Source organism: Ictalurus punctatus, chromosome 18 (genome assembly GCF_001660625.3).
Source record: "Ictalurus punctatus breed USDA103 chromosome 18, Coco_2.0, whole genome shotgun sequence".
NCBI classification, from domain to species: domain Eukaryota; kingdom Metazoa; phylum Chordata; class Actinopteri; order Siluriformes; family Ictaluridae; genus Ictalurus; species Ictalurus punctatus.
In genome coordinates, this window is record NC_030433.2 from 15,686,436 (window position 1) to 15,698,790 (window position 12,355).

The window sequence follows — 12,355 nt, forward strand, 5'->3', positions numbered from 1 at the left end:
TAATAATATTACATCTTCTGTATGCACCGTATACACTGTGACAATGGCGAGGGGAAACCAGTTGTATTGAACACAGTTGAACCAATGAATAAACCTTCCTCAAAATGAGCTACTAGACTGTATGCTGGATGACTATGATGTCTCAGCTGCCTCTTATGGGTTTACTTAAATAAATTCACAACATCACGTGTGATAGCCTCTCAACTTTATTATATCTCAACTTTGTGATAGCCTCTCAACTTTAACCAAAACCTATGGTCACAAGCCACTTCTGATTCTTTGTCAATATAAAACCTTTTATACAGTATAATTATGGAAATTTGTAAACCTTTTTTTGTTTTATGTTTGTGCAAATGTTAGCGAAACAATGCATTTAAGGGTTAAAATCACAGTTACCCTGCAAGCATACATGCACCATGACATGAATCTTTGTGTAAATGTCCTTTTATTGTGTAATTTCCTTTTAATAAGGCTGTGGGTAAGAGTGATCTGCTTAATTCCAGGTGTCACGTCTTCCTCAGGTCTCCTTTTGCTGCAGTGGCTGATTATTCTCTGACCAGGAACAACGTGATCCAGCTTTGTCTAGAACTAACCACAATAGTGCAACAGGTATGCAACACCAGAGGTACAGCCTTCTCAGCTTTCTCAATCTGCTATTTTTACTGACTTGGCAAAGTATTTTAAGACCTTAAGATTTTTAAGGGCACAGGTTTGAGAGTGGGGTGATTATTTCGGGCCAGAGGATTCTGTAGAAGGAGGACAGAGATGTTCTTTCTAACTTACGGCTTTGTGCTCTGGACTGAAATAGTGTATCTGCAGTGTGGGGCATGATGACAGCCCAGTTCCTGTGGGAGGAAAGAGAAACTGATGTCCCAGAACTTTGCGTTTTAGAATTAGGCCATAATGGTGTGTGCGTGTGTGCGCGTGTGAGGGAGATGTCTGTCTGCTGTTTTTCAAGCTGACTGACATACATGTTGTGTAAATATGTGTTATATAATAGTCCTAATTACTGCAAGGCTGTGGCCAAGCAACACTCCAAATATGTCACTTGTTAGTCATAAAAATGTTCTAAAGCTGGACAGCGGAGTTCCTCTTAGAAAGCAGTTGCCACCACCCACATGCATGTGAGCGGCCGTACAGAGCCGACAGCTCAGAGTGGTGCAAGGAAGAGAGAAGATGAGGTGAGAAGAGGAGGAAATGAGCAAAGGAGACATAGAGGAATAAGAGCAGGCATAGTGTGGGAGGGCTGACTCACTCAAACCGCACTCATCTGTCTGAGTGGGAGAGGGAACTCAAGCATCGCCAACACCTCAGAGGTGATTTGGCTACAGGACCAACCCCAGCATACATACTGGCCTCCCTCACTTACTTTTACTACTAAATAATTAGAATTTCCTGTTTGCTACAGGAACATAGGCAGTTCTACTTTTGGTTACAGATGCATTAGAACTTCCCGAGAAAATGTATGGTTTTGCACATCAACACACATGTGATATAGACTTCCGTTACTATTAACCAATGCAATATTAGAGAACATCAGACCTTGTCCCAAACATGTCTTGACTGATTGACTACATTTGCATTATGCAGAAATTTAGATTTTGTTTTTGGTTGATATCATGTACATTTTTAATCTTTCCTTCTTTTTTTCAGGACAACACAGTATATGAAACAGAGAATAAAATACTGCATGTGGTAAGAGAAGAAGTGTATGTATGTCTTGTCTGTGTGCGTGTGTGTGTGCGCATGTGATTTAAGAGCTCTGCAGCTCATCTGTGCCACATTGCAGTGCCGGTCAGGACACCACTGCCCTCCTGCTATAAATACCATGACAGAACCACATGCCTTCTGAGAGAGACAGAAAGAAATCTTTAGCTGCTGCACCAAGAATTTTCTTATTTTAGTAGTGTGTATATAGCCATGAAGCGAAGAAGGGCAAAATGAAAGCGAACAGGGGGAGATGGAATAGGTCTGATGGAACAAGGACAAGTCTGTGGTAGCCTAAAAAGAGATGTGATGTAATGCAAGCAGTCTGTCTCGTGACGATGCTGCGATCACACAGAAGCTCAGATGGTGTTGAGGGGCGTCACAGTGACCATGCAGTCAAAAGCTCAGCATATTGCAGCACAGCAGGGATGCTTGATCATGGCAGAGGGAGAGAAAGAGCTAAACTGCTTGCTTCATCAGCTGAACCCTGTGTATTACATGCACATTTTCTGATGTAGCCTATATATTGTTATGTCCATATAATAATAATTAAAATTTCATATACTTAAAAAATCACAGATTATAATTCTGATATTTCATTTGTGTTAGTTCAGTTGAATTTTCTATATATTTATTACTTCTGGTTGAATTACCTTTCTTTGTATTTGTACATTTGTTCAGTAAGCAGCGGTTGAATTTTTTATTTTTTTTTGGGGGGGGGGTTTGGATGAAAACTCAGGAAACCAAAGCTACTAAACTCTGTACCTTTAAGGTTATATTATGTATGTATGTATGTATGTATGTATTTATTTATTTAGGGTTTTAAAAAATATATATGTTTAAGTTTATGTTTTATACTATATAATAAACTAGTAATTTGGGCTTGATTTTTGTCCCCGAATGAACTATAAGCTATTAGACTCTAAGAAGCTTTGTACAGTATCATGAAGTCTCTTTCATTAATGCCTTTTCCTCATCTTCAATCCCACTTTCCGTCTCTTTTCTCGTTCTCTTCAGTGTAAGATGCTGTCTGATGTATGTGACCATATTATCACGCTCTCCTCAGACCCAATGGTGTCCCAGGCTGCTCACCTGGAGGTGGTGCAACTGGATAACATCAAATCGACAGAGGGGCTGGTGGGTGTCAGGACATTCTCTACTCTGTACTCTGTAACCTGCAATACTCTCTCACATTATGAATTTCACAGTGGTAAAGGATCTATATAAAATCAGTCTGGGTGTCTCTGATACACACGTACAGCTGTTTTTTGTTTTTTTTAAACTAATGTAGATTATGTTGCTGTGCATTTGTCCCTATTCATGCTTTACAGTACCTGTCAGTCCCAGTTAAGGAGGCATGATCTCTGTGCGTGTCAGTAACAGGGAGAAGCATGACATTTATACCTGTCAGTCCAAGTGAATAAGGCATGGCCTCAATTCTTATCAGTCCCAGTGAAGGAGGCATGGCCTATGTGTCTTTCAGTCTTGTTGAAGGAAGCATGACCGATGTGTCTTTCAATCTTAAGGAAGGAATTGTAGTCTCTCTGCATGTTGTTCCCAGTGAAAGAGGTGTGGCCTTAGTATCTATCATGCCCTCTGTAAAAGAGGCATGAGCAAAAGAGTAAAACTTCCAGTAAAAGAGGCATGAGCTCTGTCAGTCCCAAGGAAGGAGACATGCCCTTTGTGGCAACCCAATTGTTGCGTTCTCAGAATATTCCAGGATCTAGCACAATCCTGAACTGAATTAAGCTTTTCCTGAAAATGTATGAATGATATACTGTACATTATAACAAGAAAGAATTGTTATATAATTTCACTATATTGTATTGCATCAAAATAGCTCTAAATTGTATTGTATTGAAATGTTGATACAGAGATGCACACTCCTGATTCAGAGGACCTGGAAGTATGTTGCGTGTACTGTAGTGGCTTAGGGTAGATTAGAGCAGTAATGCTCTCACCCACACATGCACATATATACCAACATATACACAAACACAGAGACACACTCTGCAGCAGTTTCTTCCATGCTGAATGGAGGCAGAGCGAAGGCAGATAAAAATAAACCTTCTTTCACACACACCATGTTTCTTTCTTCTCCTCTCCCCATGCTGAAGCTTCTGTGTCAAAGTCTATTAAAGTGTGCATGTGTAGATGTGTCTATACTCTGTGTATAACATGTATTTTCAAGCATCAGCTCTGAAGCGTTTGTGCCCTTCCCCTAGGGCATGTACATCAAGTCGACGTATGATGGCCTGCATGTCATCACAGGGACCACAGAGGGGGTGAGAGGCCATTTTTAATACTTCAGTAATTACAAACCTGCCATACAGGTTATGCCTTTCATTAATCCTATATTAATTAAATTGTGCTCATGTTGTGACTAATTTGTGCTGTGCTTTAGAAAGTGCTTTACAAAGAACAGTTTGTCATTTGTGAGCTATTTTCTGACCGCACGGTGAAATCTTAGGTGCAGTGAAAACAATGTCACACCTTCCCCTTTCCCATACAACTGCACCCTCTGTTCAAACTACACTCACTGTCCACTTTATTAGGAACACCTCTAGACCTGCTTATTTATGCAGTTATCCAATCAGCCAATCATGTTGCAGCAGCAGAATGCATAATAATCATGCAGATACAAGTCAAGAGCTTCAGTTAATGTTCACATCAAACATCAGAATGAGGGGAATGTTGTGATCTCTGTGATGTGATGGATGCATGGATATTGGAACCACATGGGCTGGTTTGAGAATTTCAGAATCTGCTGATGTCCTGGGATTTTCATACACAACAGTCTCTACAAAATGTTTACACAAAATGGTGCAAAAATCAAAAAACTTTGCAATAAATTATTTGGCCTGTGAATGGGTGTGTTACAGATATACAAAGAATTGTGTGAATGACATCACATGTAAAGTAGGGGAAGGAAACAACTATTTTGTTACGCTGAGATCATGAGAACATTAAGTCGAGATGACAAGAAAACTATTTTGTTAAGTCGAGATCATGAGAAAACAACTTTTGTTATGTCAACATCATGAGAAAACTGCATATTCATAAATGCAGACACAAGATACATTATTTTGCACGTTCATGAAACATGCAACTCTATGCACACACAAACATTTAGTAATCAGTGGTACATTAATGGATAACATCAGCACACAGCCACAATTACAGTTTTGTTTAGGTAGATGTAATTCTTCTTTGTTATAAATAGAAAATCTTTAATTAAAGTGTACTTTGGCATGGGGCTGCATTCTGGATACATTTAGAGATCTTTTGCCTCCCCTGGCATATTAGTGAGCTTCAAATAAATTGTAGGCAGAACAAATTAAGTGAAAGCTGGGTGCAATTTTGGTAATTGAAGAACTCACATCAAGACAATGAAAACACTACACTGTGCACACCCATTATGATTTCATCTAGATTATTTATAATTATATTATTATAAGTAAATTGGGCATGTAATATACTCATTTTGTGGCCTCACTGGGGCTCTGTTGCCAGCTGTATGGAATTGTGGACACACAAGATTTTTTAATGTAATTATTGAGTATGCAGAGCCATGAATAACATCCCTTTACATAATATCACTTTATATCCCTTCACTATTTCTCTTTCTTTCCCTTTTACTTATTCTCTTTTTTCCATTTTCATTTTTATTGAACATTTCTGCTGAACATTTCTGCTGAACTAAACATTTCTGCTGAACATTTCTGTTGAACATTTCTGCTGAACATTTCTGCTGAACTAAACATTTCTGCTGAACATTTCTGCTGAACATTTCTGCTGAACTAAACATTTCTGCTGAACATTTCTGTTGAACATTTCTGCTGAACATTTCTGCTGAACTAAACATTTCTGCTGAACATTTCTGCTAAACATTTCTGTTGAACTAAACATTTCTGCTGAACATTTCTGCTGAACATTTCTGCTGAACTAAACATTTCTGCTGAACATTTCTGCTGAACTAAACATTTCTGCTGAACATTTCTGCTAAACATTTCTGTTGAACTAAACATTTCTGCTGAACATTTCTGCTGAACATTTCTGCTGAACATTTCTGCTGAACATTTCTGCTGAACATTTCTGCTAAACATTTCTGTTGAACTAAACATTTCTGCTGAACATTTCTGCTGAACATTTCTGCTGAACATTTCTGCTGAACTAAACATTTCTGCTGAACATTTCTGCTGAACACGTCTTCCAAACATATCTGCTGAACATCACCTTTTCTCTTCTCTCCTCCCCTCCCTTTCCCAAATATTCCATTGAGAAGAAAAAAAAACAAATTGAGCAACACACAGCAGTAAACATTCATAGTTTTTTTTTTCTTTTTATACTAACAAAGGAAAACAAAACTTATTCTGCTACTTATTCTGTTTCTCTATCTGTCTCAGTCTCCGGCAGACCGCTGTAAGAAAATCCATGCTGGCGATGAAGTCATTCAAGTCAATCATCAGACAGTGGTGCGTGTTCTGTCCATTATTTGCATTTTAAGTTCAGCATCCACTGTGTTCACTCTGTGGGTTTCCAGGGCAATACACAACACACTTACAAACATATAGAAAACATGTTCACTGATATACCGCAATGACTTTGCAACTTGAATGTCAAGGGCATTCAGGTTTAAAACATTGCACATTTTTGTGGTTGTATAGGTGGGCTGGCAGTTAAAGAACTTGGTGAACTCTTTACGTAGCGACCCCGCTGGAGTGTCCTTAACACTAAAGAAACGTCCTCAGAGCACTCTCACTTCCACTCCAGCCTTACTGAAGAACATGAGATGGAAGCCCCTGGCCCTGCAGGTACTTTTGGGTTCTGTGTCTGTGGATGGAAGTGTTGTTTAAGAGGCATGTACAAATTGATGATCCACAGTGGTCCAGCCCGCTGTATTAAAAGCCATCTCTCTACCCTGAGGGTTCTAACCAATTGGAGCGCATGGCAAATTTTCCTCCTCCTCCTGCCTGTACTTTCTTTACTCTGCTCTCTCTTTTTTTGTTACTTCTGCATGTCTTGTCTGTATTATGGTTAAAAGAAAAATTCATTTGTGGCCTTTGTCATTCGAGCAAGGAATAAAATCACCCAGTCACTCATGTACAAAAAAAAAACCTTTATGCAGTGGACGTACATCAAATAATTCAAGTAATTTATGAACTCTTCTCACTACTTGTGTGTGCAATATTGATCGCAATTTTCTTTTCTTTTCAATGGTAATCGCACAAAATTGACTATACACAGCTGTTGGAAATCAGATAAAATATCACTGTCATTAGAGTGAATGTCAGAATGATAACATAATGAACTGTAATTTTCTGTAATGAAGAGTTGAGATGAGAAGCCATGAGAATAAATAACAAATAACAGAGAAAGTCAGAGACACTGAAGGCTTTGTTGAAGAGAATAAAGTGTATTGTATATGTACTGTAAATATATATATTAGTCGCATGCATATAATGTACTGTACAAAATCTAAGAGGGGACTAAGCAGGAGGAAAGATTTAAAGAAAGGGATGAGTAATAAATAAAGCACATTTTACACTGAAACATGGAAGCATTAAGTAAATTAAAGTGCACCTATTATGGTTTTTCAAATATTACCTTTCATGTAGTGTGTTATAGCTGTTTATGAATGTAAAAAAGTCTGCAAAGTTTCAAAAATCAAAGCACACGATAAATGGAGTTATTTATTCCCAAAAAACGGAGCACATTCTGAACAGCTGAAACGAGTCATTAGTAATTCCAGACCTACTTACTGTACTAACCTATGTAGGTTTGTAGCAAAAATCCCCTCCTCTGGTCTTTAGTGGCTGCTCGCTGACAGCAGTAGACTAATCACGACAGACTGGGACACTTGACCAATCAGAGCAGAGTATGCTCTCTGAAAGGGGGAGTTTAGAATGAATCTTTTAGACGTTTCATTTAACGAGTCATTTTTGACACTGGCATGGAAAAGCTGATGCTGCAATTTAAATTATGAGCACATTAAAGTGTTTTTTGATCTTGGATGCATGTAAATCTATTATTTGAGACCTCTAAAACAAAATTAGGCATGTTTCAAAACCATGATTTGTGCACTTTAAAAATTAACATCCTTCTTTCAGCCCATCTTCCCCTCGAGCCCCAGCAGCAGTACAGCCACACCCACCAGCACCCTCAGCACACCATCCAAACGAGACAGCTGTGCTCTACAGGACCTCTACTTCCCCCCACCACCGGACGAGCCATACACACCCAGGTACTCACACACACACACACACACACACACATTCACAGGCTGTTTTAACCATAATAATAGGTGAAGATAGTAATGGTGGTGGGGGATCCATCCATATGAAAACCCTGTTCAACATCATCTTCCATCCATCCATCCATTTTCCATAACGCTTATCCTACACAGGGTTGTGGGGAGTCTGGAGCCTATCCCAGGGAACTCAGGGCACAAGGCAGGGGACACCCTAGACGGGGTGCCAACCCATCGCAGGGCACCATCTCACACCCATTCACACACTATGGACAATCTGGAAATGCCAATTAGTCTACAGCGCATGCCTTTGGACTGGGGGAGGAAAGCGGAGTACCCAGAGGAAACCCCCACAACACGGGGAGAACATGCAAACTCCGCACACACAGGACAGAGGCAGGATTCAAACCCCCAACCCTGGAGGTGCGAGGCAAACATGCTAACCACCTACTAAAGTCAAACTGTCTCATGATATTTTGTCTGTATTAGCAGCACATTTTCTGCATTCATATTACCTGTATACTGTTTCATTTTTGCCCATCTTAAACTCTAGTTCCTTATTTTGCCACTACATTTTAAGTGTCATATCTAAAATTTACCATTAGTTTACATCAATATGCACCAAATGCTTGCAAGATCTTTATTGTATATCCACACCTCTAGACAAACCATAAACACAGTGCAGCATATGTGTGCATATTCACTCATTATACACTCATTATACATATGTCTGAAATCTACCCCCCAGGAAAGAGTAACACTAAACACTTTATTTTTTCTTGCAGAGAGGGCACAGCCAGTGACACTTCCCAACACGACGTGACTAAGCGCTCTGAGTCGCCAAACTCTTTTCTAGACCAGGAGTGCCGGCGGCAGTTTCCCATGATGGATGAGGATGCGGTTCTCTACTGCTATGAGTATGATCCAAACCGGGGACCTCCTCCTGTGCGCAGGGACGGCACTATGACATATGGTACATGCATTGATCTTCTATTGCCTCAATCCAGATTGATATGGTTTGACACTGACACCAAGGTTTCCTTAACCAAAGCTCTGAGGGTGCTTTTACTCGTGCAGCATTTAGTTCATTTGATTTGAACACTGGTGCATTTTCCAACTCGGCGTGCTTGTTTTTGGCGGGTGAGGATACTGCAATCACATCAGTGCATGGACTGAAATAGATAGTCTGAGAAAGTCTGAGTGAGATATTCTCTGTAAAGCTCCAAGTAAACTCTAGCATTTCGATTTCAGAGCAAAAGTGATTTGATCATGAATCGACTACACTGCAGGACGTGAACCAAACACTGCGTGTATTTTAAGTTGTTATATTTTTTTGTATATGCGAGCTGCTAAACTGAGCCAAAGGTCAGTGTTATAGCGTTGCAGAAATGTGATGCATTCTGAATATATGGACTGACACGAAAAGAGAAAATAAACGCTGGATGCAATGCAAAAAAATGTTTTCAGCAAGTTATTTATAAAGATATTTAATCATCCCTCTTCTCCATGCTTGGGCGATTTTGTGATTTCCACATGCACTTGGAAAAAGTTTTGACATTTTTCTATCACCATGTTTCTGACCAGTGAATTAAAGAGTTTGTTTTCAAATCAACACACCCCTCAGACACACCCCTACTGTTTTATTTGCTTTTTTATTTGTTTCATTTCGGGCAGTTTTGTAACCAAACCAAATCATATGAAAAATAAAACCAAAGTATAAATTTTGCTCCGATTCAGACCTAGCAAAAGAGTAAAAAGAGCAAAAGAGTAATAGGTGTGAACGTGCCCTGAGACCAGGCTAGGGCAGTTCTTATTCAGTCCATCAAATTCCAAGTGATTAATTGGGTTTATTTGCTTGGACTGTAGTCACATGTGCTCAGCACACTGCTCATCACTAAAATGGAAGTAAATGGGGTAACAAAAACAAACACACAAACAAATAAATAACTATCTTAATTGGTAGCGAGTGTTCAAATTGATGCCTATGCTAGCATTTAACAGTGGGTTTTGTGTTCCAGTGCTTTTGGGAAACTCAGCCCAGTTTTTCATGCTGTTTTTTTTGCCCATGCTGTTGTTCTGTCACAAAATTCTGACTTCAAGGACACAGCATACTGAATGACCAAAAAGGGAAAAATAAGCCCCTTATAGTTGCATGTCTGGAATTTGGATTGAATTGAATGTGAAACCACATATAAATTTGGCTTTGAATTAGATTGGAAAACTGGATTATACCTGGGTTGTTGTATTTTTTGTCATGACCCTGAATGAATCTTTTTGGGCCACAGTTCTCCAGAAAATATCCAGTCTTGATCCTTTGTCAGGCAAATGGGTGCTGTTCTGTGCTGTGTGAGGTGCAGTGTGGTGTTTAGCGTGGTGTGATTCTGACACACTTCGTCGGTATGTGTGAGCCAGGCAGGCTGAGGCCCATCTCTATGCCGGTGGAGTATAACTGGGTGGGCGACTATGAAGACCCAGCCAAGATGAAGAAAGAGCTCAGGAGAGGTGGGTGAGGGAGGAGGGAGAGACAGAAGCAGTAAGAGGGCAGCGTTTTTTTTTTTTATCCTAACAAAATAATGATTCGGATTTCCATCCAGTTCCCTCTGACCCTCTTACTTCTTCTCATCATGCTTTGTAATTTGTGGTTTTTGCTCTGTGTCGATCCTCCCTCCCTGCCCTCTCCCGTTTTCCTCAATGTGCCTCACTGTTTCTCTGCATGTGTGTAATTCTCTTTGTCTGAAGAATTCTGAATTTTGTGCTACTCCCATTGCCATGGAAACTCCTGGCAAGATGTTGGTATTTGATTGGCCGAGAAAGGTTCAGTGAGTAAGTGCAGAGAGAATTCAGTCTATTTAGTCACAGTTGCAGAATGTATGCATCTTTATTCATAAGCAGGAGTATGTCATCATTTTTGGTCACCAGTACACAATGATTAGTTGAATCAATCATCAGCGACTGATGAGGCATGCAGATTAATTGGAGTGACCATGGCAGTGGTGTTTCTGCAGACTGCACTAATTCATGATAATTAATTGTCACCTCACTGTACACACAGAGAACTCCATGCTTCGTTATGTTGGAGAGGATAAGGCGGGTGCTGAGGAGTATGCGATCGGACGCAGCAGCAGCAGGCGGAGCAGGAGGAAGAATGAGAAAGGGAATAGCCCCGCCCATTACGCCTTGGTTCCAGCCATTCAGATGGAAATGTTGAGACAGGACTCAGTAACCACGCCCACCTCAGACACCTCCTCCATCTACCACGTGAGTGGCACATGGAGCTGCGACTGCAGAAAATGAAACATACACAGTTTCCGCCTCATATCAAATGTGGTCGATCATGTTTGGAGTTCATCATTCGATTCTTTAATTTTATACTCCAAAAATTTGACTAATCTATCTAACAAGTAATGAAATCTGTCTCACCTAGTGTTTTCCATAAATGTGAATCTGCCTCAAACCAGATTGTATTCTTCTGTGATGTACCACAGGCTTGGCAATGTAGATGTGGACACAGTAAAACTTTCTGTAATCCAGTCCCTCGAGGATTTCACAAGTTTGCAATCACAGAAATGGACACAAAATCAATCAAACTCCGCAACATTATTCAAAATTACCGCAGATTTTACCCCAGATTTGGGGTATCTGGGGTATCAAGACGTGCCATGTGACATCATCACAACGTACATGAGTACAGCAAAAAGGTCTCATTTACCAACAAACATCTCTGTGAAAGACCGTGCAAAGCAATTTCTTGCAACTACAGTTTTGTAAAGTAGTTTTCCACAAAAAAAGCACAAAAAATTTTACAAATTGCATCGGAAATTTTGGAAGAAAAAAAAACACAGCAAAATTGAGCATTTTTGGCTGCAACAATCACAAAAACATCCACAAAAATCCTATAAGAACTAGTAATCTAGAAAAATGAATAAAACTTAGAATATAGCTGTAATGTTATGGGCCAGCCATCTCGGGCAACCATAATCTTTATTATTATTATTATTATGTTTATTAGCGCAATTTAGTATCATTCTGCCTTCTTGGCCCTGCCTCCCAAAGCTTAACAGTATAAATATACCAAAACAGACACACATACACATAATAAATACACGCTATTTGTGCTATTTTTTATAACTGTTAATTTAAGTAAATCAATACATAGCATCACAAATGTTTAAAGTGATTCTTTGAAAATTTGTGCATATATTTATGAAAAGATTTTGGGTGAATTTGTCACAATTTGATTTTTCACAAATTCTTGCTTTAAGCATACACTCATTTGGGTAACAGCTGCATTATTTTTATGCAGACATTTGATCAGTCTTCAGTGCTGTCAAAGTCAAAGAAGAAGTTGAGAGGTGAGAAACAAGATGTTCCCCTCTTTTCGCAGTTTAAAAAGTATGA

General features: G+C 39.5%; 1 protein-coding gene across 5 annotated transcripts in view; it reads left to right on the plus strand.

The window, feature by feature from the left end:
- cnksr2b (connector enhancer of kinase suppressor of Ras 2b) overlaps positions 1 to 12,355 on the plus strand; it is a 56,422-nt gene that overhangs the window by 26,733 nt on the left and 17,334 nt on the right. For 2 of the 5 annotated variants that reach the window (XM_053687714.1, XM_053687715.1), the window contains exons 4-14: positions 504 to 609; positions 1,654 to 1,695; positions 2,725 to 2,844; positions 3,933 to 3,992; positions 6,114 to 6,182; positions 6,375 to 6,521; positions 7,818 to 7,951; positions 8,114 to 8,380; positions 8,743 to 8,930; positions 11,010 to 11,215; positions 12,261 to 12,309. In XM_053687714.1, coding sequence (XP_053543689.1) covers positions 504 to 609; positions 1,654 to 1,695; positions 2,725 to 2,844; positions 3,933 to 3,992; positions 6,114 to 6,182; positions 6,375 to 6,521; positions 7,818 to 7,951; positions 8,114 to 8,380; positions 8,743 to 8,930; positions 11,010 to 11,215; positions 12,261 to 12,309 — 1,388 coding nt within the window. The remainder of the gene's footprint in view (positions 1 to 503; positions 610 to 1,653; positions 1,696 to 2,724; positions 2,845 to 3,932; positions 3,993 to 6,113; positions 6,183 to 6,374; positions 6,522 to 7,817; positions 7,952 to 8,113; positions 8,381 to 8,742; positions 8,931 to 11,009; positions 11,216 to 12,260; positions 12,310 to 12,355) is intronic. The other 3 variants (XM_053687716.1, XM_017493315.3, XM_017493316.3) reach the window with 3 other exon arrangements.